The sequence below is a fragment of the Eleutherodactylus coqui genome, chromosome 8 (assembly GCF_035609145.1).
Source record: "Eleutherodactylus coqui strain aEleCoq1 chromosome 8, aEleCoq1.hap1, whole genome shotgun sequence".
Classification (NCBI taxonomy): Eukaryota; Metazoa; Chordata; class Amphibia; order Anura; family Eleutherodactylidae; genus Eleutherodactylus; species Eleutherodactylus coqui.
Window position 1 is genome coordinate 33690932 of NC_089844.1, and position 27911 is coordinate 33718842.

General features: G+C 45.1%; 2 protein-coding genes and 1 long non-coding RNA gene across 7 annotated transcripts in view; 2 read left to right on the forward strand and 1 right to left on the reverse strand.

The window, feature by feature from the left end:
• Nucleotides 1–27911, reverse strand: part of TYW5 (tRNA-yW synthesizing protein 5) — a 964030-nt gene continuing 936119 nt past the window's right edge. Inside the window, exons 1-9 of one of the 5 annotated variants that reach the window (XM_066575477.1) lie at nt 19749–19880; nt 16377–16465; nt 14277–14431; nt 14113–14182; nt 9485–9529; nt 8024–8161; nt 6442–6529; nt 4798–4914; nt 1–738 (exon numbers count right to left, since the gene is read on the reverse strand). In XM_066575477.1, the coding sequence (XP_066431574.1) occupies nt 482–738; nt 4798–4914; nt 6442–6529; nt 8024–8161; nt 9485–9529; nt 14113–14182; nt 14277–14431; nt 16377–16460 (954 nt within the window). In that variant the 5' untranslated portion in view covers nt 16461–16465; nt 19749–19880 and the 3' untranslated portion in view covers nt 1–481. Of the gene's footprint in view, nt 739–4797; nt 4915–6441; nt 6530–8023; nt 8162–9484; nt 9530–14112; nt 14183–14276; nt 14432–16371; nt 16468–18658; nt 18830–19748; nt 19881–27911 lie in introns of those variants that run through there. The other 4 variants (XM_066575479.1, XM_066575476.1, XM_066575478.1 and 1 more) reach the window with 4 other exon arrangements.
• On the forward strand, nt 9137–14450 carry LOC136576299 (uncharacterized). Its single transcript, XR_010786335.1, has 3 exons — nt 9137–9688; nt 9804–10324; nt 14151–14450. It is a non-coding gene; the product is annotated as an uncharacterized lncRNA (long non-coding RNA).
• On the forward strand, nt 19178–25307 carry MAIP1 (matrix AAA peptidase interacting protein 1). Its single transcript, XM_066575481.1, has 5 exons — nt 19178–19488; nt 21543–21614; nt 22003–22129; nt 23617–23767; nt 25134–25307. The coding sequence occupies exons 1-5, from the start codon at nt 19213–19215 to the stop codon at nt 25210–25212; spliced, it is 705 nt and encodes a 234-aa protein (XP_066431578.1). The 5' UTR covers nt 19178–19212; the 3' UTR covers nt 25213–25307.

Consider the following 27911-nt stretch of genomic DNA (forward strand, 5'->3'; position numbering starts at 1 on the left):
TGCAGTGTGTGCACGCCCTGAAGAATGGAAATAAACCCAGTGAGATTTAACCCTTTCCTATCCACTGTCTGACATCTAAAGACATTCTGATTGAAGGCTGTACAGCTCCCATGTCGGAAGACGTCCGGCAGGGTATTCTTACTGTATATTACTGGCTGCTCTGTTTTTGGGGGCCTCTCCAGCATGTCCCATATCGCAGTACTGGCTCCAGCCAGCAGATGGCGCCATTGTATAATGGCAGAAAGAAAACCCCCTAGGAAACCCTGAATCTAAAAATTGAATTGTAAAGGGTTAATGTTAGTATACACTAAAGCATTGTGATTAATGTATAAGGACCCAAAAAAGGCTGAAGATCACAATTAAAGGAAAAGTTCGTGCTTTGGCCACCCTGTTGCTTTCGCAATTGTTACTATCCAATGCAGAGAACACATTTTTCTACTTACAAAAGGTACAATTAAACTTTTACTCCATGTAATGAGTTTTATTCCAAGTCTGTACTGTAGGCTTTATTCTGTATCCGTAGAACCATTTTTCTAGCATAAAAATCTTTATATTCCTCGGGCAATTCATCAAGTGTTTTTAGCGCCCGGTCTAAAATCTGCACTGCTCTTGAGGCGGCGGTGGGGTCCTTGTTTCCATAGGTGTCTGTCTTATCATAGCATTCGGATGGTAGATGCCTCCAGAAGACGTTTACTCCCACTCCAAACTCCTCAGCAACCGTATTGTGAAACCAGAGGGCTAAATCAAGAAAAAGAAATAAGGTTATTAAGTAAGGCCACCTTACTGATCCGTAAGATGACATGTTCATAGCGATAATTACAAATTTAACCCTTAGAGACCAACCTATTTTGTGTCTTAAGGACCAGGTAATTTTCATCATCACACTGCAAGACCAGTTTCACACGGCTGAGAAAATCACGCAAGATTTGTGCGCCTCGAATATGAACCCCATGCTTTTGAATGGAGTCATATACACAAGCACATGCTCTAACTTTTTTGTGTTCCTCGGAACAAATTGCCCGTTGATTTCAATGGGAGCTTTAACCCTTTCCAATCCAATTTGTATCCTGGTTTTCCTAGGGGGCTTACTCTTTTTCTGCCATTATACAACGGCGCTATATGCTGGCTAAAGCCAGTACTGCATGAGGTGACACGTTGTATAGGCTCCAACAGCGGCTGGCAGTATACAGTAAGAGAACCCTGATGGACGTCTTCCAACATCAAAGCTGTACAGCCTTAAATCATAATGTCTTCAGCAGCAGACAGTGGATTGGAAAGGGTTAATGCCTCACATGCCGTGTGATGCAAGGTTTCCCATCAAAATCAATGGGGAACACTTCCGATCCTCTATCGCACATGAAACTGCGCTAGAGGATCGGAATTTTACAGATGCAATGCCAGGCATTTTAGTGGGTAAATCACATGTTGGCGAGTACGATATTGGGACGAGTTTCTTGGCTTGATCTCACACACGCACATGTATGGGTAGCCCAAGAGACCTAACTTGTTGACATAGCCACATGAGGGCTTGTTTTTAGTGGGATGAGTTGTATTTCTTAATGACGCAACTCTGGGGTATATGAAATGTGCTGTATAACTTTTATGACATCTTTTGGGGGGAAGAGACGCAAAAACATGCAGACATTCTGACATTATTTTTGGATTTTGTTTTTACAGAGTTCCCCTTTCGGTACAAATAAGATAATAATTTTTTAATCTGGATCAGCACAATTACTGCGATACAAAGTTCATATATATATATATATATATATATAAAAATGAACCCAGCCCCGGGCTATAGTAAACAAACAGACACAAAAAACAAAAGGACAAGCACGTCCAAGAGGTGCTATGCTCATGCCAATGTCGTAACGTAGGTTTACGGCTCAATAGCCATTATACGTCCCAAAATAATCGGGTAGGGAAATCTCTAATTTATGCTGAATAGGAATCTGTCAATTAAAAGTAAGAATGATTATTAGAGATGAGCGAACCTACTCGTTTCGAGTAATTACCCGATTGAGCACCGCGATTTTCGAGTACTTCCGTACTCGGATGAAAAGATTCGGGGGGCGGCGTGGCAGAGCGGGGGTAGCAGCGGGGAACAAGGGGGAGCCCTCTCTCCCCCCACTCCCTGCTGCAACCCCCCACTCACCCACGGCACCCCCCGAATCTTTTCGCCCGAGTACGGAAGTACTCGAAAATCGCGGTGCTCGGGCGAAAAAGGGGCGTGGCCGAGTACGCTCGCTCATCTCTAATAATTATCCATCTAATATGGAGATAATAGGATGGTTCGGTTCTTCAGTTCAACGCGTTTCAGCTGTAGTGATACAGCCTCATCAGGAACCACTTACCCAAGGGGTTAATCCCTATCAAAAGTACACTGAAATGATCATAGAAAAAAAATTGGAGATATTTCAATGAAAAGGAAAATATGGGGATGGTACAAGTACCAGGCCCAAATGAGAACAGGCTAAGAGTGCAGGAGAAAATAAGGATCATTTTTTTTGGTTGGGGGGAGCCCCCTCCTCCTGTCATCTGCTTACATGCAGCAGTTGCTATTGATTTTGGCATGTAAGGGGTTAAACTGCCAGATCTGAGGTTTCTCCACTACTGGTGGTTAGAGCAGGAGCCTGGCTGTCAGTAGTCAGCCAAGCCACCGCCTTAAAAAGATGTATGTGTAGCCTATTAGTGAGATCAGTAAAAAGGTGTATTGCGCTCTCTACTAGAGATGAGCGAATGTACTCGGTAAGGGCGATTTCGCAATCGAGCACCACGATTTTCGAGTACTTCACTACTCGGGTGAAAAGTACTCGGGTGCGCTGTGGGGCGGGGGGTTGCAGAGGGGAGTGGGGGGTAGCAGCGGGGAACAGGGGGGAGCCCTCTCTCTCTCCCTCTCCCCCCCACTTCCCGCTGCAACCCCCCGCTCACCCACAGCGCACCCGAGTACTTTTCACCCGAGTAGTGAAGTACTCGAAAATCGCGGTGCTCGATTGCGAAATCGCCCTTACCGAGTACGTTCGCTCATCTCTACTCTCTACTAATGGGTTAAATAGATATGCCATAGTGATGTGTTAAAAATAAACTATACTTATATCAAAGCAGCAAAGAGAGTCAAGCAGAGCTCTCTTAGGAGTCCAGGCCATTTTAGCTCTAAGACCCCACTTAGACGGCGGTATTTGGTCAGTATTTTGTGTCAGTATCAGTAGGCCAAAACCAGGCGTGGGTCCAAAATACGGAAGAGATGCAAATCTTTCCATTATACTTTTTCTCTGTAGATTTCTTTCCTAATTTCCAAATATGGATGCAAAATACCAACCGAATACTCTTGTCTGCATGGGGCCTAAGGCTGAATGATGGTGGCCTCTAAAACAATTCAGAAAGGCTTTAGAGAAAAATATATTAAAATCTATCTAAAGATGTAAAGAGTACTTCAACTCAAAAGGTCTATTATTAAATGCCTTGGCATTAATAAGTAGACAGCAGGTCAGTGAAGAGCTCCACCTCGGAGTGTTCCCTTCTTGGCCAAACAGCGGTGAGATTACAGAAACAGACGAACAGGCTTTGCTACGCCCTTTCTGTAACTCCCATAGAAGTCAATGGCAGTTCCGCAAGCAATGTAGCACAACAAGCTCTGCTGTTTGTGTAACCCCCACTGACTTCTATGAAAGTTACAGAAACAGCGTAGCAAAGCCTGTTTCCCCATTTCTCAAGCACCCATGGCTACCTCATACAGCTTGCCCAGGGGTAGTGGAGATCACAACTAGCGGTATGCATGGGTTCCAGAGATAAGACCTGCACCTACCTGACTTCTCTAGAATATCCTGTGGATATGCCAAAATAGTCTAAGATGGTAATACACCATTAAGTTCTAAATGATTGCCAACTCCCTACTGCTACAGTAAAATGGTCATCATAGCACATTATAACAGGAGTTCCTTTCCTGTCAACTCTGTTCAGGTTTTTTGGCCAGCTGCATGGTTGGCCATTAAAGGAGATGTCCCGAGGCAGCAAGTGGGGTTATACACTTCTGTATGGCCATAATAATGCACTTTGTAATATACATTGTGCATTAATTATGAGCCATACAGAAGTTATAAAAAGTTTTTTACTTACCTGCTCCGTTGCTAGCGTCCTGGTCTCCATGGTGCCGACTAATTTTTGGCCTCCGATGGCCAAATTAGCCGCGCTTGCGCAGTCCGGGTCTTCTGCTGTTCTCTATGGGGCTCCGTGTAGCTCCGTGTAGCTCCGCCCCGTCACGTGCCGATTCCAGCCAATCAGGAGGCTGGAATCGGCAGTGGACCGCACAGAAGAGCTGCGGTCCACGAAGATAGAGGATCCCGGCGGCCATCTTCAGCGGTAAGTATTGAAGTCACCGGACCGCCGGGATTCAGGTAAGCGCTGTGCGGGTGGTTTTTTTAACCCCTGCATCGGGGTTGTCTCGCGCCGAACGGGGGGGGGGTTTAAAAAAAAAAAAACCCGTTTCGGCGCGGGACATCTCCTTTAACTGTAATCTTCCAACCATGTGGCCTCCATAGAAAGCCAAGTGGAGTCAAAGTGACACAGCACAAGCCGAAAGCTACTGGCCTTTCATTTTAAGTGACCCTGGGAGTCTCAGCAGTCTGACCCAACTAAACGGACACTGATGACGTATCCTAGTGATATGCCATTAATGTCAGTCCTGAGACCAATAATTCCCCTTTATGCAATGTGACAAGTCGTATCTTGTGCGTAGGAACAATGCATGATTCAATGCTCATATCGGTCAGGCCAGGTAACACAAATACAATTATTAACCTGGAATAAACAGCACATCTCCAGCTTGTAAGGTACATTCATATCTTCTAGCTTGTGTAAAAAGGGGATATCGGACCAAGTCTGGATTATCTACATCTAACACCTCGGATTTGTCACCTGGAAAAAAGAAAACCAGTTCAATTGTAAAATCTTTATGAAGGTTAATCTAAACGTGCATCAGTAATGCAGGAGGATTTAGATTAACATCATGAAGTGTCACAACAGAGCTCTAGATCCCACAGCCTGTGGCCAACCTACAGACACGTCCATCACAGAAACGGCAACATTGTTTTATCTGCTAATGCTGAAAGTGTTACTGCGCTCGGAAGGAGTAACAAAATAATATCCTGCAGTCTGATACCTTCTAAGGGCTAACTAAGGCTGCTTTCACACTTGCGGTAGGACTCCCTTCAGGGTTTTCATCTCTCTGCTCCGTTTTTGGAGCAGAGAAACTGAAATAAAACTGATCAAAATTGATCCGTTAAATCTTTAATGCCAAGCTTCTGACAATACTTTGGTCTCTTCATCAAGCATGGTATGACATTGGTTAACCCCTCAATGACGCTGACCTTTTTTCCTCCATTTTGGTTTTTTCCTCCCCCCCTTAAAACAATCATAACTCCTTTATTTATCCATCGACGTCGCTGTATGAAGACTTGTTTTTTGAGGGACGAGTTGTAGTTTTTAATGGTGCTATTTAAAGTACCATATAATGTACTGAAAAACCTTTAAAAAAGTGGAGTAAAATGAAAAAAAAACAACATTCCGCCATCTTTCAGTGCGTCTTGTTTCTATGGCGCACAAACTGCAACAAAAGCGACGTGATACCTGTATTCTATGGGTCAGTACGATTGCTACAATACCAAACTTGTATAGTTTTTTTTTACTATACTACTATTTTTTTTCAAAGATTTAATTTTTTCAATTATTTTCTGCGGTCATCTTGTGCGCGTGATAACTTTTTATTTTTCCGTTGACGTAGTTCAGCAAGGGCTCATTTTTTGCCGAAGTCCTGTAGTTTCCAATAGTACCAATGCGGAATACATACAACTTTTTAGTCGCTTTTTATTGCGTTTTTTTCTGGGAGACAGGGTAACTGAAAAAGTGCATTTCTGGCTTTTTTTTTTTTTTCGGACGACGTTCACTGTGCAGGGTAAATAATGCGCGATTTTGATAGATCAGACTTTTACAGATGCGGTGATAGCAAATATGTATTTTTATTTTCTGATTTACATTTTTTAATAATAGATATGGCAAAAGGGGGGTGATTTAAACTTTTATAACTTTTTTTTTTCTTCTTACGTTACTTTAAGGTCCCTGCAGTATGACGTAATGCTATAACAGAATTGACAGCGGCATTTAAAGGGTTAATAGCCGTTCGGCCGATCGCGGCTATTGCCCGCGGGTGTCAGCTGTAATAAACAGTTGATGCGCGCGCTGTATGCAGAGAGGTCGCCCTGCGACCTCTCTGCATACATACCCCGACGCTCCAGGACGTAAATGTACGTCCTGGAGTGGGTAGGGGTTAATGTCAACGTGTGCAAACTGAAAAAAGTGCACAAATGTGAAACTATTTTGTAGGACAAGATGCAAAACTGAGTCATAACGTTGCCATGTTCAAGGATGATGCTTTGTTGTCTCTACCTGATAAATATAAATACGGAGCATCCCGGGGACTGTATAAGACCACTCTTTTTGTCCCTGTCACCTGGATCAGCAGGTTATCCATGACCTGGAAGTAGAAAAGTCAGAGATATAAGAACAAGGATTATAAGCAACATAACATTCTGAAAGCTAATGGCTAAAAGATTTGTGAAAGGGACACTTTGGTGAAAACACATTTTTCCATGCCTACTTCCTCACCAGATTGCCTGTCATATTCTAGAGGTCTCCTCTGATTACTGCAGCCACTTTCATGCAGGGCAGCCCCCTGTCTGATGCTTTTCAGGCAGCATCTTGTTGGTGAAAATTTAGCTTTCACTTTCAAATCAATCCCATGATGCATCAGCACAGCATTAGCTAGAGGCTATACTACTATTTCTTCCTGTTGGGTGGCCACTTAACATTACCTTCTATATTCAACTACATAAGCTACATACCATTAGTATGCAGTCAGTAGGATGAACCGTGATCTCCTCTACTATAACTGTGTGACAGGAGCTGTTTGATCATTCATCAGTAACTGTGAAAGGAGTACCTGTGTCCTCATCTGGGCAGTTTCTGTGGTACAGTCCTTGTAACAACATAACACAGACTGAGAAGTTGCTTAGTTTTAGACAGCATAAGGCTGGGTTCACACAGGGCGGATTTGCCGCGGAAATTCCGTCCAGAATTCGCGGCCACAAATCCGCCTGCGGCCGCTATTACCGGGATTGGCCAGCCATGTGGACAAGATTTCTCAGAAATCTCGTCAACACAGGACGACGAATCCGTCGCGGCAAAGCCAGCATTGCGGCGTGGATTCGCTGGCCGCAGCATGTCCATTTTTCTTTTTATTCTGCTGCGGCCCAACTCTCCTCTCTGGGAGCGCTGGCCGCAATGGAAAAGCGTGCGACCAGGCCGCTTCAAAACCCATGGCTAAGTGCTGCGGGTTTTGAAGCAGCGCTTTCTGGGTGGAAATCTCGCGAGATTTCCGCCGGGAATGGGCATGTGAGAACCCAGCCTAACTCCAATTTAATCTCAGCTGGTAAGAACTGAGATCACATGATCATCTGAGGAAAAAGAGGCCAGGAATTTCAGACAGAAAGGAATAACTAACCAAGGTAACACTAAGCTCACTTATATATACTGGGGGGATAAATATAAATGAACGAAACATTAAATCACCAGAGTGTCCCTTTAAAGGGATTATCCCCCCAAACATTATCACATAACCTCAGGATAAGTGATAAATGATTACTAGTGGTCTGATGGCTGGAACTCCCAGGGATAACAAGAATGGCACACCTCGAAGTCACTAGGAAAATGGAGTATTGGTGAATATGTGTGGCCATCGCTCACCACCATCATTTACTTCTATAGTTCTACTGAGCTCTATCTTCCTTCGGATTTACCTATATACGGGCCATTTTACGTTTTTGGCAGTAATCTTCTTTAAATATGTTCCAAACGATGGGTCCAGTTGTGCTGAATGTGTATGTGCTTGTATGTAATCTTTGTTAAATGTACATTTCATTGTAATGCCTGCTGTTCTACGCATAGGCTTTCATTTCTAGTTATATCATACATCATAATGGGTCCAGAGCTGCAGTCCAGATGAGCTGATGCGGAACACACTGGAGAAGAATTGGTCTTTCACAAAGAATTCTGGAATCTGAATGTCTTCTGCCAACTCAGGAAATTGTTTACTGATGTCTGCAATATCCTGCATAAGGAAAACATAAGTATTCAGCAAAGATGTGATACAGCGCCAGTAATGTACACCCGTCGCTCATGAAAGGTTTTAAAAAATAAAGAGATCCACAAGTCAGTGCTCATTATGTTTTTTTTAAGGGGTGGAGCTTCATTTTCCTATTACAAAGCTCCAACCCCCCCTGCCACCCATTTCACAGCAAAAGCTATAAAAGGGGTGATAAATAATACAAGATATGAAATGTGTGATGCTCCTCTACTGGTAGATGCCATAGACTCTATGGGAGTTATGGAAAGCAGCATTTCGGTCTGACAGTACATTTATGGAATATCCTGCAGCTATCCCATGATTATTCACAATGGTTATATTCGTTCATAGGGTTTCCCAGTATTTAAAAAAAAAAATGAGTCCCATTTTTCTAATTCTGGACATCCCCTCTGATGAACCGTTAGTGTCAGGATAAGCCATGTAAAGCAATATACATTTTCAACAAAAAAATGGTATACTCCAACAATGTAGAAATATGCACCTTTTCTAGGGCCCTTTGGCTTGCTAAAGAAAATAATCAATATTGCTTTTGCTAATAATCACATGTCAATATATTTTGACCTTTTGGGATGGCATCACACTCTTTTGCCACAGCTGTGGCAAGGGAATCTTTCATCCCTGCTGCCGTCCCATCATCACTGAACACTGTGACAGTGCTGTCACAGTGATAAGGGAAACTCTCCGCAGGGATTAACGGAGCCCTCGGGGAATCCCCTCATCCCTGCAGGGCCTAAGGGGTTAACAGTGGGACACATATAAAAGGTGCTTCTGGCCAGAAGCACCTTTTAAATGTCCTGCTGTAAGCAGTGGGAAAGCTATTTCCTGCGCAGGAGTTTCCATTAACTCCTGCTTCCAAAGGAGTCAATGGAAACGCCTGTAAAACGCGCACCTGTGTCCTATCTTTTTTAGGGTCCGCGCTGTTTTGTGCTGCAAATTCCGCGCATAAGAACGCTTCTATAAGAATCAATTGGTTCTTTCAGAAGCATGCAATATGCGCGCGCAAAACACACGCTCATCTGACCAAGCCCAAATAGTGTGTTTCGATTTCTGCAACATCTAGCCATTGCATGCAGACACACTCTTCCCACCTCCAGAGGAACAGACAATGCAAAATGTAAGAGGACAATGAATGAATGAATGAGATTTAAAAAAATTCATTCTCCAATTTTCCCACTGTATGAGCTAAGCAGCTCTATTTGTGGTCTACACAAACATAACCAGAGTATGTGATTGTGTTGTATTAGACTTCATGTTGCTGTTTGTTCCAAAATATGGCTTCCTTCTTACCTTGCGAGGGTCTTCACCCAAAGATCGGAGATAATATTTTTCATCCTAGTAGAAAAAAAATGAAAATGCAAAGTTGGAAGGATATTAATACATTGTTTCTGGTATAGAGATATAAGCCACACTGGTGGAGGATGAGGAAGATACAAAAGCATTGCCTGCTCAGATATAATATTTATCGAACATGACAATTTAGAACTTCAATAGGTGAGTAAGTGGGGATAGAGATACTGGATATATACAGTATATTGTTCTATATCTGAATGACCGGACCCATTTAAATTAACCCTTTCCAATCCAATTTGTATCCTGGTTTTCTCAGGGGGATTACTCGTTTTCTGCCGTTATACAACAGCGCTATCTGCTGGCTAAAGCCAGTACTGCATGAGGTGACACGTTGGATAGACTCTGACAGCAGAGAGACTGGCAATATACAGTAAGAGAACCCCGACGGATGTCTTCCAACATCGGAGCTGTACAGACAGTGGATTAGAAAGGGTTAAGGCTCCTCACATATTCTCCACTTGCATTTGTACCACTAAACAGCCATCCAAAGAACACGGTATGGCCAAAAAGAAGAAGATACTCCTGCTTATAGAGGTGTTTAACCACACGCATTGCAAACGGATGCATAAAATCAATCACACAGCCATGCAATCCCCATGGATATACGTTGGTAACGGTCTGGGTTACACTGAAGCGTTCAGTGACTTTTACAAAGTCAGTTTGTGAACTTTCACCCCTGCTAGATCTGCCCCGTCGAACAATAGGTGCTATGGTGTATAAAGGTAACAACAGCTCAGACAAGACAGCAAACCATACAAACCTACAGTGCTGAGGAAGGTAGGTTTCTGAATTTGGGCATACATAGACATTTTCGGCAATTGTTTGGATCCAACTTTGTGGCAGCGAGTTTGAGAAAGTTCTCTTCTTTCTCAGCATGATGGTACCCCAATGCATAGAGCAAGGTCTATAAAGACATGGTCTGATGAGTTTAGCATGGAGGAACTTGTGTGCTCTGCTCAGAGACCCAACCTCAACGTCATCAAACACCCTTGGGGTGAATTGGAAAAGTGACTGTTAGGCCTTAGTCAGACGGGCGTTTTTTCGCACAATTTGCGCATGCGTCCGGCGATTTTTTAAAACCATTGCTTTGCAATGGTATCGGACACATGAGCGCTTTTTATGCGCTCGTCCGATAAATTATAGAACAGAAATCACAGATCGCACCTATGTGCGATCTGCGATTTCTGTTCTCTTCTCTATATGCGCTCAATGGGGCCAGCGGCAGCAGCGCCGACCCCATTGAGAACATATAGAAGACAAATCATTCTTCTCTGCCACAGCTGTAACACAGCAAGAACGATGTTTTCCCATTGAATTCAATGGAGCCGGCAATACAGCCGGCTCCATTGAAAGCAATGCGCTGCGGGCGAGTGTGGGATGAATTGTCGGGAAGGGCTTAAATATATAAGCCCTTCCCTGCAATTCATCCAGAAATGTGTTAAAATAAAAAAAATATATATACTCACCTTGTCCCGGCAGCCGGAGTCCAGCGCGGCCGGCCTGCAGTGGGTGTGAAGGGGGTGTGAGTGAGACCTGCCTCTGATTGGCTCACCCCCTTCACACCCACTGCAGGCCGGCCGCGCTGAGCTCCGTCTGCCAGGACAAGGTGAGTATATATATTTTTTTTATTTTAACACATTTCTGGATGAATTGCAGGGAAGGGCTTATATATTTAAGCCCTTCCTGACAATTCATCCCACACTCGCCCGCAGCGCATTGCTTTCAATGGAGCCGGCTGTATTGCCGGCTCCATTGAATGCAATGCGCTGGACAGCTCCGGCCCGTTTCTAATGAAACGCGGCTAGGAGCAGATTTTCGGGCGATTTTCGGGCCCCGGTCACGCGATTTGCGGATGCGCATCCGTCATGCGATCCGCAAATCGCGCGAAAAAACGCCCGTCTGACTAAGGCCTTAGAGACTTTGTCCAACATCAGTGCCTGACCTCATAAATGCTCTTTTGGATGAAGGGACATCAATCTCCACAGATACACTCTTGTGCAGAGCATTCCCAGGAGGATGGAAGTTGGTATAACTACAAAAGGGACCCAACTCCATATTAACACCCATGGTTTTAGAATAGGATGTGCAATAAGCTTATATGGGTGTAATGGTCAAGTGTCCACAGACTTCTGGCCACAAAGTGTACCAATCAGGAGGGCTGAAAATAGTACAATTCGTACACTGTTGAGTGTGAATCTCTCTAAAAACCCCAACAGTTCTTCCCGTTTCTGAAAGTCACCGGGCAAGGAAGTCTGACCTATGAAACTTGAAATTGTCTTTAAGTATCCTTCAAAGTTTGCATTTTTGCATCCAGCGGTAAACGTTTTGTGAAGGAGTTCAGCGGTGATGCATACTTTAATCTGCATAAAACTTTCTTAACTTCGGGAAGGTGTCTTAGACTCCGTTCACACTTCTTTTTTGAACTATATTTACTATATGTGATGTTAAAAGGGTTATGCTAAGATTTCAACTTCTTGCTAACTCACAAGATAGGGAGTAATTGTCTGACTGCTGGGTGTCTGATTGTTGAAACCCCCACTGATCATGTGAACTGGGGTTCCGTGTCTCCGGGCATGGGCAGTTGAGCATGTGTGCCACCACTTCGTTCCTCTCTATGAAACTACAGGAGATTGCTGAGTGCAGTACCTGGCTATCTCTGGTAGTCCATAGAGATGAATGAAGCTGCAACCGCTCCACTCATTTGGGGGGATTCGGGACCTCAGTGCACATGATCGGTGGCTCCACCACCAATCAATCTCTTATTCCTTCTCTTGTGGATAGGGGATAAGTCTAACTCAGCACAACCCATTTAAAGCTCCAAGCACATACAGCTAATGTCTAATAGGCGTCCTTGACACGTCTATACCACAAATGTGTACTTTTGGTATACATTGAGCAGATATGTGTCGGCATGCCATTTTTTGCTGTATGCAATAGTGTAGTAGATTATGTTTTTCTATGCAGAAGCTTACAGTAAAAAGGTTTTCTTTTCATGGGTGACATGCCACTATATACATAGAAGGCATGTCAGGAAATAGCCCTGATGTATACCGCTTATAGAAGGGAAAAAAGTATAAAAGGATCTTTAGATGTAACCCAGTTAACAAATATAATCAAAGAAAAATATTCAAGGGCAATACAATTGTCGAAGAGGACTTGTTATCTCTCCGGTGTCTGTTTTTCTTAGAATTGAGCTGTTCCTGTGTTATTCCTCCTGGAAATGTATGAATAAATAGACAATTGGTGTTACCATTCAATTTGTCAGAGTGTGTAGGGAAATGTCCCACTAGCAAAGGCAATGATAACACCCAAGTGTCAATATGTATACAATGTTGAGTTAGGGCTCCTGCACACGGGTGGATTTGATTTGCGGAATCCGGGGCCAGCGGCTGCCCCGGGATTCCGCAGCAAATACTGCCCCTAGCCTCCTAAAAATCGCAGCATGCCCCATTTCTGTGTGGTTTCAGTCTGGACGGGCTCCATTGAAGTCATTGGAAGCCGTCCGTCCCACGACCCTTCCACAATCATTATTGCAGAAAGGTCGTGGGATCTGCGTCATCGCCTAGCGATGGCACGGCATAATCTGTACTGCGCCAGCCGGCGCTTCTGCAGTACAGGTAAGAAAGAATCCGGACAGGTACGCCGGGTCACCGGCTGGGCACAGGGTCGGCTCCAGCTGCGGGATCCTGCATACCAGATCCAACCCTGTGGTGTGCAAGAGGCCTTATAAGAGAAGGTTACATGGGGAATGCAAATATGTACTCAGACATGTGAAGAGAGCCAACAGGTCCTCTATAAATAACAGGCTCGGCCAGTTAGATGGGTTATAATGGCAGAGAGTCACTTTATGAATTTAAAGAATTTTACTCCTGTTGGACGGAGTATGCTATGCAAATACACGTCATACGGTCATGAAGGGTATATGGAGTGGACTTGGGAGCCGAATCCGCTCCATATCTGGTGGCGATCAGATGTTTTTGACAGTTCTTTTTTAAACAGTAAAACAATAAAATATATTAAAAGTAAAAAAAAAACAAAAAAAACTTTTCACATATTTTCCATAAAAATCGAAACAATGAAAAAAGCCACGCATTTCATGTACGTAAAAGTCTGATCTATTAAAATACTAGAAAATGTATCCTCCACGGTGAAGGTCGTTGAGAAAAAAAAGAGTGGGATGCCAGAATTGTGGGTTACAGGATAACATAGGATAGGGAATACCTTTATGATCGGTGGGGTCAGGCCACAATCCCGAGAACAGGGTTCGTGTCAGTACCTGAGTGAATGGAGCGGAGGTTGCACAGGCGCCCTGCGGCTCCATCCACTTCAATGACAGCACTAGAGATTACCAAATTCAAGTGCTCTGCCCCCACTCATTAGGAGAACCAACCAGACCCACATTCTTGGGATCGGTAGGAGTCCCAGCAGTCAGACCCCCACAGATCATAAAGTTTTCTCCTACCCTGTGGCTTGGGGTTAGCTTTATAGCTTGGCACAACCCCTTTAATTTTAAGCAATGACATGATGGAAATATCTGAAGCGACAGTGCGGTTGATGTGGATTACCTCTGAGATGAAGAACTCTTTGTGTTTGTTCTCAGCAGCTCTGTGTACAAATACATCGAATGGCAGAGACCTGAAGTAGAGCCAGCGGGTTAGCGGCACCGTTGCATTATACAAGTAATACATAAACGTACAAGGAAAGCTCTCCGTTCTCTAAAGCCCATCACCTGTATATGAAGTTCTTCTGAATAAAGTCCATCTGGGGCAGCTCAGACACGTGGATCTTCACCTCTCGCCCTCCACCCTTCCTGCTTATGTAATCCACAGTCCAGCGGGTCATACAAGCTCCCAAATCCAGGTTTTTAAGTACAGCTGGCTTTCTCTTAAAGAAAAAATAAAGAATAGACCTTCTTTGGAATTAGTTCATCATTATTGTTGTGTCGTTGAATCTTCAGCTACAGACCCAAGTGTTAGACATTGCATCCTGAAAATTTCAGTTGAAAATGCAAGCCAAGATGTTGTAGTGTCCGCAGGCTGGTTCAGGCAGCTGCTCTCTAAGGCCTCGGTCAGACGAGCATTTTTTTTGCACATCAATAGGCGTGCAAAAGAGTGCCGCTCGCATCTGCCAAAAATCGCATGATCTGGCAATTTTTTCATGCGCAGAAGACCTGAGCTTCATGTGCATGAAATTCGCCCATTCACTGGAGCAGCTGCGCTTGCAGAAGCACAGCTGCTCCAGGAGGAGAGAGTCAAGAAGCTCCGCAGGGTTTTGGGATTTCCTCATAGCAGGGAGAGAGAGCGGGGCTATGGGAGATTAACCCATAGCAGGGAGAGACTGATCGGGGCTATGGGTTAATCCCCCATAGCTCCGCTCTCTCTCCCTGCTATGGAAAAATCCATAGTCCCATTCTTTCTCTCTCTGCTAGGGGACCCCCATAGTGCAGAGTGGGTGGGGCTAGAGAGGGGGCGGTGCTATAGGGATTATCACAGATTCTCCATAGCAAACCATAAAAGGGGTGGGGCTAGAAGTGGATCCCTCTAGCCCCACCCCCTCCTCTCACTCTCTCGGGGAAAGCCCTGTAACACCTCCCCCTTTCTCTCCCCGCTATAGGGAAATCCCTTAGGGAGAGAGGGAGAAGGAGTCCCCTACTTCTCCTTGCTGCTGGCGAATTGCCCACTAGGGGGGCAGGGGGAATACCACGCAGCTTACAGCAGGGCATTTAAAAGGTGCTGCCCATAAGCACATTTTAAATGTCCCATTGTAAATTCCTGTTAGTCCCTGCAGGGATTAATGGAACCCTCGGGGAGTCCCATCATCCGCATAGGAACTAACAGGAGTTTACAGCAGGACATTTAAAATGTGCTTATGGGCAGCACCTTTTAAATGTCCTGCTGCAAGCAGTGGGGAATCTATTCCCAGCGAAGGAGTTTCTATTTTCCCCTGCTCCCATAGGAGTCTATGGAAACTCCTGCACAGCGCACCAAAGATAGTGCATGTTCTATCTTTGTTAGGTGCGCACTGTTTTGCGCTACTACATTCTCTCATGCGTGCGTTTCTATATGAACCCATTGGTTCTTTTAGAAGCACTCTTTTTGCGCACCCAAAAACAACGCTTGTCTGACCGAGCCCTAAGGATCTATAGGAATATTGTAGAATTGAAGAAAATTAGCACTAGTTTTTAAAAATCGATGCAAAAAACAACACGTAAATATGTTGTCAGCTTGAGTCTGCCAGAACAGAGTATCTTTTCATTTTAGCTCATACTAGGCGGTTCCCCATGCTCTTATCATATCCACACGCACCAAAAGAGCATATGGACAGGGATTGTCTTCATCAGACAACCCTAAAGGGAATCTATCACCTACTTTTAACCCTATATAAGCTTAAAGACTGAACGTAGGTGACGCACTGAGTCTGGGGATGTTAGTGTTATACTTACCTTCCCTGTCACTGCTCAATGCATTGAGTGGAGCTGCTAAGTAGTCCGCCCATTATAAAATTAGAACAGGTGGACTACTTAGCGGTGCTGCTCAATGCAATGAGCGGCGGCTTTTAGTGCTCATACAGGTGGAACGACAGGGGAGGTAAGTAGAACACATCCCCGGACACAGTGGGTCACCTACTTTCAGCCTAGAAGCTTCACTTATATGGCTAAAGGTAGGTGACAGAGTCTCTGTAAGCTAGCAATTTAAAGATATATGTACTGCATATGACAGGTAGCATGTCACTGTCTGACATCTGCAGAATATGGATGAAACAGGAGCTAACGTGTTTCTCTGAGGAGTTGGACGCTGCAGGTTGTGTGTTTGCGCTCATTATACCTTACCACACCATAGATTTCCTGTAGAAACCGCTGTTTGTCTACCTCTGAGTATTCAGGCACAGGGATTTTAGTCGGTCTAAACTCCATGCCACCTGCACAGAAAACACGGAAGTCATTCCAGCATCAGTAAATTAAATCAGGTTATGTTTTTCTTGCACACATTACCATATTTATCACGTGATTTAGAAACGTTTTGTTCCGAAAGCAACAGTTTTGGAAAGGGATGGGATATGAAATCTATTGGACCGCTTCCGCACAGCCCAGAAAATCGTGCAGAATTTGTGCGTTCGAGATACACAAATCTCACACAAATATGAATGGCATTTTTTTGTATGGGATCATATAGATGAGTGATGAGGGAAAAAAAGAGATCCTTGTATTGTCCCCTCATGTATTTATACATAGTTATTTGATTGCTTCTAAACCATCTTTTTTCCAGGGTGAATAATCCCAGTTTCGATGGCCTCTCTGGGTATTCCAGTCCCGTCATTCCATGTATTAGTTTAGTTGCTCTTCTTTAAACCCCCTCCAGTACTGTAACATCTTTCCTGAGCACCGGTGACCAGAACTATACACAGTATTCCATGTGAGGCCTGACAAGTGCCTTATATAGTGGAAGGATAATGTTCTCGTCCCTCGCCCCTATACCTCTTTTAATGCACCCCAAGACTTTTTATTTGCTTTTGCAGCAGCTGACTGGCATTGGTTACTCCAGCTTAGTCTACAATCCATTAATACCCCCAGATCCTTCTCCATATCACTTTTCCCTAGCTGTCCCGATTAAGTGAATATTGGTGACATCCGTTTATCCTGCCCATAGCCTTACATTTATCAATTTGATAAATCCGACTTTTACAGACGCAGAATGACCGAAAAAGCGCATTTCTGGCGTTTTAAATTTTTATTTCAGACCATGTTTACAGTGTGGGGTAAATAATGCATCGGACTCGTACGGACGCAGCGATACTAATCATGTATTTTTGTTTTATGATTTTGATTGTTTTATCTAGTCTAACTGATGATCTGTAAAAACACAGCTCATTAATTACAACTTACTGCTGGATGATCTGCAGTGTTTCTGCCACATGGAAACATACCCTATAGGTTACATAAACCTACCCTTATAATATTCAGTCAGTGCACGGTGTTTAAGGCCCCCTGCACACGGGCGGAAATTCCATGGGGGGATTTCCTGCAGAATTTCCACCCTGCCAGCTGCTATAGGGTTGCATTAGATAACACAATCCAAGGTAGATGGCTGTGATTTGTCTGCGTGAAATCACACGCAGAAAACAAATCGCGGCATGTCCTATTCCTGTGTGGGTCTCGGAGAGGACCGCATAGAAGTGTCAGTGGTGACAGGCTGGCTCCTCCCTGCACAAGAGCAGCCGGCGTACAGCACAGAGAGGAGACACCGTGAGCGGGTAAACTCCAGGGCTGTGCAGGGGCACGGGTCCACATCCCGCTGCGAGAATTCTGGCAGTGGGATCTGACCTGGATGTCTGCAGGCGGCCTAACAGTATTGCGAAATAGTTGCACAATTACTTTTGTTATTTTTTTTAAGTAAGGTTGATGGCGAGTGGACTGGATTATTGTATAGGCATATTTCCAAAAAATACAATAAAACGGCAATATCATATTTGACTTCGGCACAATGAAGTTACTATAAGCCGCCTTTCTGCTACACAGTGTAATTAATGTTTGTTTGTTTTTTTAAACCTATTTTTACTTTTTTTTATTCCGCGCAGGGCACTTGTACTTCTGATCATTTGATCGCTCATGCAGTGTAATGTAGCACCATAATGTTACATTATGCAGCAATCTACCACGCCACAGGCAGAGCTCGATAAGAAATCAGCCACAGCAGTCCTGGTAACCAAAAGGCATCGCACGCTTGCACTGACAGCAGCATTTAAACGGTTCACACTGAAGGTAGCTGTCAGCTGTATCTGCACTGTAAGGAGCAGGACCCCTTCATACCAACCCTGAATGTACAGGACGTAACTGTACGTCGCGGAGCATTAAGGGGTTAAGATGATAATCTACAGTCAGTGTGCAGCACTGTGATACATGTGTCACACATAACAGCAATGTGGCCTCCAGGAAACACATGGTAAAAGAAATGTGTCTAGTGAGAAATGCTCCCATTTTATTTATTTGTTCACAGCACCGCCTAGTGGCCAAAACTGGAACTAACAGCAGCATTTCCCAGATGTTTCTCCGTGGGGTGTAAGTGTCCGACACATCAGTTGCCAGCAGTAGTGGAAGAAGCAGTCACTTGTTACCTTCCATACAGAAGCTACTGAGCAGCCGTCATGCGGGACCAATCCCAGATTTGTCTGCTGCAGGACCTTTGGTGACGTCATGACCATGTGATCAGTCACGTGTGTGGGAGGAGTCAGGCGGTGAGAACTCAGATTCCACGTGTAGCTCTTACTGGAGATGATATAATATTGTGCTCGTGAGCCGGAGACACACACATATGTGCTGCCTGCACTGCATGCATAACACATACACAGCAGGACACACAGCTCTGCACTGTTCATATGTAACCACAATGCCCCCCCTCCCCACGCCCTCCATAGACTTCTATGTGGGTCTTTGGTGGGCAAATGTACACACAATGGAGCATGTTCTATGTTTTTCGCACACAAAGGCCGTCTGTATGAACCCAATGAGATCAATGCTTTATTCTCTGCGTAAGCTTCCCGCTCGTCCTCCAAAAAATCACTACAAGCCGCCTGACAGGAGTCACGTGACCGTCTGATAACACGTGATTCCTCTCCTGGACCTCTGCGCGAGGTGATCTGTTTCCGGGGGACACATTAGCGGGTGCACGATGTTGCGCTCGGTGTTCCGGTTGTCCCGGCTTTGTGTCAGGCTGCCGAGATGTCCGCTGTCGCACGGTCCCTCCTTGCGGCCGCCGGTCTCCCATCAGTCGCCGGGGCTGTACTGTGTGACGCGGGGATACAGCAGCCAGGACCCCAACCGGGTGGTAGTTGTCGGCCTGCCGAACCCCGTCATCTGGTTTCGAACCCGAATCTACTTCTTCCTCATCAGAGTTTATCTGGACCGGGACTTCAGCGTAGAGGAGTTCACTGACGGGGCGAAGCAAGTGAGCGGCGGGGGACGGGCTGCAGGCGGCGCTGGCAGAGAGACTGGGGCTCTGGCTAACAGAGAAATGGCTTTTGTTGCCCGTAGCAACCAACCAGAGCAGTATAAGGAATGGAAGCTGCGCTGTGATTGGTTGCTAGGGGCAACACAGACCATTTTCCTTTTAGGTAGTTGTGGTGAGTGAGGGCCAGTATTTGTATACCCCAGCGGCCCGGAGACAGCGAGGCGTTAATGAACGTAGCTAATGAAGCGATCTAATACCTGCTTTCTAACGATATATCAGACCCCATCGGGTGCGGCGCTTCCAGAACGTCACGTACCCCTCTGGTTCAGGACAAGATTCTGTCGGGGACCTGCGGAGGGGAATGTATCGCCCGCAGTTCTCTGCCGCCCCTTCCATCCACCAGTCTCATCCCCTGTTTTTAGCAATCCAAGATGGCCACAGCAACTTTCTGACTACCTAATGCATGATGTGCGTTGCTCTCTGATTGGCCATTGTTGATCATATGTGCCGCAGTGACCAATCGGAGCGTGTTGGTAGCCTCTTGAGCGCCCGTTCACACAGTGGTGTTTTCTGTACCTACATTTTTTTATTTTTTCTATGCATTTGTATTGGTGTATTCAAAAATGAGTTTTTTTACATTAAACCCCCCCCCCCCCAAAAAACATATCCACTTTCTGTCCATATTTACGGATCAAAATCGCAATTAAAACCAATGTCATCGTATAAAAACCCAGCAGATACACAGTTGTGTACGTATTTACTTCATTGTTTTTTATACACGTTGCCAGAAGACAGAAAAACGTGACATCACAGCGATAACGGCGCGGGGTTTTTTCATTCATGGACCGAAATTCCATACGCTGGTGTAAATGAGGCCTAACGCTAGCGACGCACTGCGGGGATCTGAGGACTGCCTCGCATGGCCAGAACCGGCGGATCAGAGGCATGGCAGGGAAGGACAACTGCAGGCAGTAGACAGCCCCTCTGGCCCCCGGACAGAAGCTTATCCCTAAACATGAGCGTCCCTTTAAAACCAGGGACAGGGAATGGAGCGAAATAAAGGAATATGGCCTACTCTTCCCTTATTTGGCCCCACTGCAATCCCAGAAGAAGCTGCTGTGGTGCAAATTTGCGCTGAAGACGGTGTTTAGATGAGACCGGCACATGGCTGCTGTGGCTTCTTTGATCAGGCTTCATCGCTGGATTGGGGGTCATCTAAGGAGGCCATACTGTACATCCATATGTGCAAAACGGTTGGATCAGCCAGATATATAATAGTCCGCACTCTACTGACCATGTTGTACCATTGCGGTTCTTCCTGTCGCATCGGCGGAGTAATCGACCTGATCTGGCACCTAGCTCTTGGACACCCAACAAAACAAAACCTGGGCCACGTAGTCCATCGCTCTGGTGTCTCATGATCTCGGAAGTTCTGCGTTCAGACAGCTGTATCTCTAGTGCCAAGGACGTGAGTGAGCCTCTTCTGGATAAAACGGACCAACGGGGTTTGTTTGGGGGAAAAAAGTTTCTCTGCTTTATAATCCCAGATTAGATTCTGTAAGGAGCTCTTAACCCTTTCCAATCCACTGTCTGACGTCTAAAGACATTCTGATTGAAGGCTCTACAGCTCCGATGTTGGAAGACGTCCGGCAGGGTATTCTTACTGTACATTACTGGCTGCTCTGTTGTCGGGGGGCCTCTCCAGCATGCCCCATATCGCAGTACTGGCTATAGCCAGCAGATGGTGCCATTGTAAATGGCAGCGAGAGAAAGCCCCCTAGGAAACCCTGAATCCAAAATTGGATTGCAAAGGGCTAATACAGCCATCTGAATGCAACCTGAAGTGCTTCTAGTAGATCTAGTCAGTGTCTCTGGGACATCTAGCATGCTGTGGTGCCTAGAGGTGGGCAATGGGCCCGACTAGTTCAGTTGCTGCATGCTCTTTCCTTGCTAGCGTTATCTACTTGTTATAGAAGCTCTGCATTATTTTACGAGGTACTGCTCTTTAGTTTGTAACAAGTGATGACTGTATTTTTTTCCTCTTTTTTTAGGCCTTTTCCTTCGTATCCAGACTGCTATCACAGTGCAAATTTGATGCCTTGGAAAATCTTGTGGCCAGTGATGTAGGTGAAGCTCCTAATATGTGTGGTTCATGGTTAGCGTATCTCTGTATTCATTGTCCTTCAGCAAATTCCACAATTCTACAAATGCTTCAGTCTTCAAGAGCGAAAGACTTGCAAAAGTGGACTAGAACGAAGATGAAAGCAGTGAAGAGCTGTGCTTGTAGTACCAAACCGGGCCACTGCAAGAGGGATGGCGCTATCTGCTTCCAGCGCTGTATACAAACTGACAGCTGTGCCTGGAATCAGCTGATCAGTGTGGACCCTACCCCTGCAGATCAACTATTAATGACTTTATCCTGAAGATAGGTCATCAGTAGTAAAAGTCTGGACAGCATCCTTAATATTTATAATACGTTTAAAAATAATCAAAATATTTCTTATGTTTTAGATGCTGAAAGAGTTGAAAGAAAAATGCTCCTTGCTTTCCGACAACTATAAAAAAGCTCTGGCTGCCGAGTCGGATGAGATCATGTACTCTTTTCCTGGGGATGTTGCTATTCATTATGATGACAATGGTGCGTGAAGACTTGTAATGACTTGTAAATGTTGGTCTGTGACTTTTACACCATTGTGGGCATGGGCTGATCTCTCATGTCTGGGGGTAGACGGAGTTCTGATTTGGCTAATTAATGCCAACTACAAAACAACAGAAAATACCATTGTAACGTACATTCTGAATGTAGTATGAATCCCACAATATCCTACACTGTACTGATTGCAAATAAACACTTTAAGGCCTCATGTCCACTGGGTAATTATATTTAGTAAATCCGCGCGGGTGACCCGCGCCCATAGGGATGCATTGGACACCCGCAGGTAAGTAAATACCTGCGGATGTAATTTTTCCCTGCTCCGCGGATCGCATGTGCGGGAAATCACTCGCAGCATGCTCCATTTTCTGCGGGTTTTACCGCACGGATGTCTCCCACAGGCTTCCATGGAAGCTGTCTGTATCCGCCGCACACCCGCAGCTGAATTTCTGCTCTGCCGCAGGAGTTCAAAAAAAAAAAAAAAGTGTGCATGGCACATGTGCGTGGCATGCTGCCGGCGTGCCATGCACATCCGCCGAGGAAGGAAGATCCGGCCGCGACGGAGGGCAGATCCGCAGCGTCCGGACTGGTAAGAAATCTTATTCTCAGGCCTCATGTCTGCGGGAAAGGAGGGACACGCTGCGGGATTCTGCATTGAGAATCCGTGCGGGCCCAAATTTCCCAGTGGACATGAGGCCTAAAGGGAATTGCCACCAGATTCATGCTGCCCAAACCACGGGCAGCCTAAACCCAGGACAGGTATTTACCGTGTGCACATGCATGTCTTATTCTGAAACGTAGTGGGGTTTTAGAGTAAACATGCCTTGAAGTTTGATTCCGAACTGCACTCCGAGTCACGGGGGTGATTCTGTGTCAGACTGACTCCGGCGTCTAGAGTGACATCTCCATGATAAACTGGGAGAGCGCTGTCACTAAGTTATGCAGGCATATGGTCATATACATTTTAGGCAGTTGTGGGAAAAATGCTGCAAAGTAAGAATGCTTTCAAACTAGAAGTGTTAATAGTTTTTTTGTCAATATTTGGTGTGACCGCCCTTCAAAATGGCATCAGTTCTTCGAGATACACTTGCATGCAGAATGTTTCCGTGATTCCTCTCCCCTATAAGGATAAATCCCACGTGGATAATTTCTGATTTTTTTTCACAAATCTGCAACCAGAAGTTCCATTGAAATGAATGGAGTGCGCATGCTCCACAGTCACTCCGTTAAACTTCAGGACCCCCATTCTCAATTTCTCTGGGGTCCAGGTGGATAGATTTCCACCGATCAGCTAGTTATTCCATATCCTGTGTCTGGTGGATAACTTCTGTTGGTTGGACAACCCCTTTAACTGTAAATTGTGTCTACAGGATGCATTTCCATCTCATGCTGCTCAGTGTGTGTATATTTGCTGTCCACTAACATATAAAGTGAGTTACTAAGTGCTTTGTATTTTTTTCTCTTGCATATAGGAAGAAAATTTGTCCGCATACTCATGCGTTTTTGCTACTTATCGTATGCAGATATTCCTATTAACGAGCTAGAAGGAACAAAAGTATTTCAAGTACTAGTGGGGAATGAAAATGTAAAGGGCAGTAAGCGTCTACTGACTGCAAACTATGAGTAAGAAGTATTTTAAAATATGATGCACTGTTGTCGCATGTGGACAATCCGTTTTGTTAACCAGGAGACTTCCTGGCAATTGGTTTATTGTCATCTATCTGGTTTCTCTAATAACATGTAATCAGCTATGACTTAAGGCCCATTTAGACACAAAGATTATCGCTCAAAAGATGTCTTTTGAGCGATAATCGTTATGTCATTTACAGCGCAAGATGAGCGATCACCTTACGCTGCGAGCGGAGGATGCAGAAGACAAGCGGGGTGTCCCTACTTGTCTTCTGCATACAGCTGTTCTCAGCTCCGTGCGCCAGGGCTGTTATACAGCCGAGCGCTCTGAGCGGGGGATGCAGAAGACAAGCGGGGTGTCCCCGCTTGTCTTCTGCATCCAGATGTTTTCTGCATGGAGCGCCCAGCTATTATACAGCCGAGCGCTCCATGCGGGGTATGGGGAACAGAGCTGGACCGCTCTGTTCTTCATACCCAGCCTGTCATCAGGTAGAGGGATACAGCTGAAACAATAGTATCATCTGTATCCCGCTGTGAATCCCTGATCAGGCTCATTGTTGTCTTTTAGCACGCTGAAAAACAATGATGAGTGACGGGATAACGAAAACTGCACGATGTCAGTGCAGGTACACACAACGATTATCGGTCAGAAGAGCCTTTTGAGCGAATTTTGAGTGATGATCGTTGTGTCTAAATGGGCCTTAAGTCATGTATGTGTTATATAAACAATTAAAATAAATATGATTGCTACACTGAGCCTTCTTAGGGCTCCTTCACACTGGCGAGAAAATCGTGTGAAATTTATGCGTTACGAGACGCACAAATCTCACATAAATATGAAACCCATTCTTTTGAATGAGTTCATTCACTCTTGCGATGTTTCCCTGCATGGCTCTCCGTTGCGATGCAGGAAACACATTGCAGCCTGTCTATTCTTTTTGCAATATCGACCATTGCTTCCAATGGGGCTGGCAGCAGCAGCGCCGGCCCCATTGAAAACAATGGGAGAACATTTCCTGCCATGGCTGTGAAGGCAACCCTGCGGGGATGCAAAGCTGTTTTCAAATGAAAACCCCTCACATCCAGGGATTACCGCATGTTCTCAGTGGGGCGGGCGGCAGCAGCGCCGACCCCATTGAAAACAATGGAATAAGACCGTGATCTCCTGCCGCGGCTGTGTCAGCCGCAGCGGAGATGAAGTGATTGCGAGGCAGTTTCCTTGTGATAACTCCTCGCTTCCGGGGGGTTGCAGGACTGCGAGGGTGAACCGCCCTCGCCAGTGTGCAGGAGCCCTTATTCTTGTGTAAATGCAGCCGTAACTGATCAGTTTTGTCTCACATGTGTTTTTTTCTTGCCCTAGATTTCTCAGAGAATTTACCAAAGGAGTAAAACCGGACTGGATCATCACACGCATTGAACATTCAAAACTGTTGGAGTGACCTGCATGGATGCATTATTTTGTCAGTGGTTTTTTTTTTCTTTTTTCCTTCAAACAGAATCACAGCTACAATTAAAATGATACATTCTACTATTACTTTGTCTGCTGATCAGTGACATTTTACAATTATGTATTGCTTGGGTACAAAACAGATTGGCAAAAATGTAGAACTGATTCGTCTCACTGGTATTAATGTCTTAGATTACTTGTCTTTTATAATCTACAGAATCAGCTGAGTGAAGGAAAGTACTTAATAGCACAAATAGCGAGGCCTCTGGTTATGGCAGGCTGAAATAGGAAATGTATGGTAGATTCTAGCAAACTAAAGATGTTTTTTCTTTGTTTAAATACAGTATTTTTTCAGCTGGTATCCCGCTCTGAGCTCTCAGCGATAGCTCTGAGAACAAAGCAGCTGTCAGCGCTCCTGTTGTTCTCGGAGCTATCAGCTCAGCGGGATACCAGCTGATAGCTGCGAGAAAAAAGTAGCTGTATGCAGATGACAGCGCTCCCACTGTCTTCTGCATACAGAAGCTGCCTTAATTTACACACTAATAAACTCTTAAGTAGCTTATTAGCTACTTAGGAGTTATGCAAAGTGATCGCTCAAAACTGTCACTCAAACTGCCGTTTGAGCGATCATCTTTCTGTGTAAATGGGCCTTAACTCAGCAATGTGCTATGTAGTTTTTGCACCTCCTGTTCACTTCAATGAGAGCTACTAAAACATTGCTTGACTGTTTCTGTGGGCTCTTGCTCTATGACCGGTAACCACTGTAGTGGTTTCCCATCATGGCTATGAAAAGTCGATACTCCTTAACGTACATTTACATCCTGCAGCATCGGGGTATGTATGAAGAAAGGTCACGGGGTGACCTCTCCATATACAGCACAGGCGTCAGTTGTTTATTACAGCTGACACCCGCGGGCAATAGCTGCAATCAGCCGAACAGCTGATCAGCACTATTAACCCTTTAAACGCTGCTGTCAATTCTGACAGCGGCATTTAAATCCCCCAAAGGATGTTCCGAGGTTCCCGTTCTCTCAACGCACAAATCTTGCACGAGAATCTCGGCCGCATGAAACCAGCCTAAGTCAACAAATGAAATAACAGAAATGGCTCTTGAAAAGAGGGAATGAAGACACTAAAGCAAAAATCAGAAGCCGTCCGGTCGTGGAAGCCATTTGGTCATTTTCTTTGGGAAACGTATAAAATGCTGCGCTTTATTGAGCCCATTACTGATCTGTACTTTTTTTTTTGCCTTGTTTTATATTAGTATTAATATTTCCACGGTTATACAAAATGTGCCCAGTATACATAGTAAACATGGAAACAAACGCCCAATCCACACACCCCAAATTTGAGGGGACATTAATTAAACTAATCGTACAAACAGTCTTGTTCACATCTGTCAAATGAGAATTGCTACTAACCCGATAAGTGCTGTAAATTTACAGTGCTTGGTCCCAGGCTTTAATCCTGGCTGATAGTAAAAATATTGCAGTGGATTAAAGCTCCTGCAATGTGGCAGGAGCAGGTCAGATCCTCGGCTGTTAATCACAGCTGAGGACCTGGAGGAGAAGGCAGAAGTGGATTTTAACCACTCCTGTAGATGCCCCAGTTACAGTACAAGGGCTTATTCCGACGTGCATATATCGGCTGGGTTTTCACGGCCAGACGATATACACTGTCTCTCTCTGCAGGGGAGGAGGCAGGCTGGGCCGGGAGCAGTGCACTGAGCACTGAGCTCTCCGCCTCCCGCCTCTGTTTGCAATGGAAGGGGCGGGGGTGGAACTTAGCTCCGCCCCCGCCCTGCCTTTCCCATTACAAATAGTGGTGGGGAAGTAGCAATCCTATTCCAGGGCTGTCAGCTGTGACGGAAGATCACAGTGTGTCTCGCGTTGTTTTCAATGGGAAATCTCGCATCGCACTGCACTCGCGTGCACGTAGTGCGTGGTGTGATGTTGCTGCTGGCTTCATTGAAAACAATGGGCAATGACGGCACCCCCAAATATGGCCTCCTGTGATAAGATCGCGGGGATGCTGTGCGGTTGCCACGGCAGCCAGGAGTCTTCTGAAAGGCCCCATGGCTGCCTATGCAGAGTGCCTATCAAGCCATGCCTATGGCATGACTTAATAGAAATCTGTCCGATCGCTGTACAGTATGATGTCATGCCATAGCATTACATCGTACTGCAGGACAGGCTTATTCATATCTTGCAACCTTTGTAACTTGAACTTTGGCAAGTAGAGGACTATCTGTATATTAATTACCACGGGGTGGGAGGTGTCCTGGGGGAGCGATCAAGACCAAGGAGAGGTGTATGTAGATGAGTTATGTCAGGGCAGAAGGGCAGACAACTGAGGATGGACATAGTCATCCCTCCTTCTGGTATAGGAGGTTCTGTAGATACATAGAATTCTTTATCAATTACACCAATGTAACATTTTAAGTAAATTATGATTTTCTGAAATTAATGTTTAGATGCTGAATTGAGGGCCGAAGAGCAGAGAATTCTGGCGTCACTGTATATTAAACCTGCTGCAACCAATTTGTTAGCCAATTCTTGTCACCCCATGCATGTAATAAATAATATTCCTGCAGGGGAGCTTATCCACACAACATAAAACCGTACAGAAGAGGAGACTAAGGCCCCCCCTCACACAGGCATTTGCAGAAACACAACGTTTTTTAACGCTGCA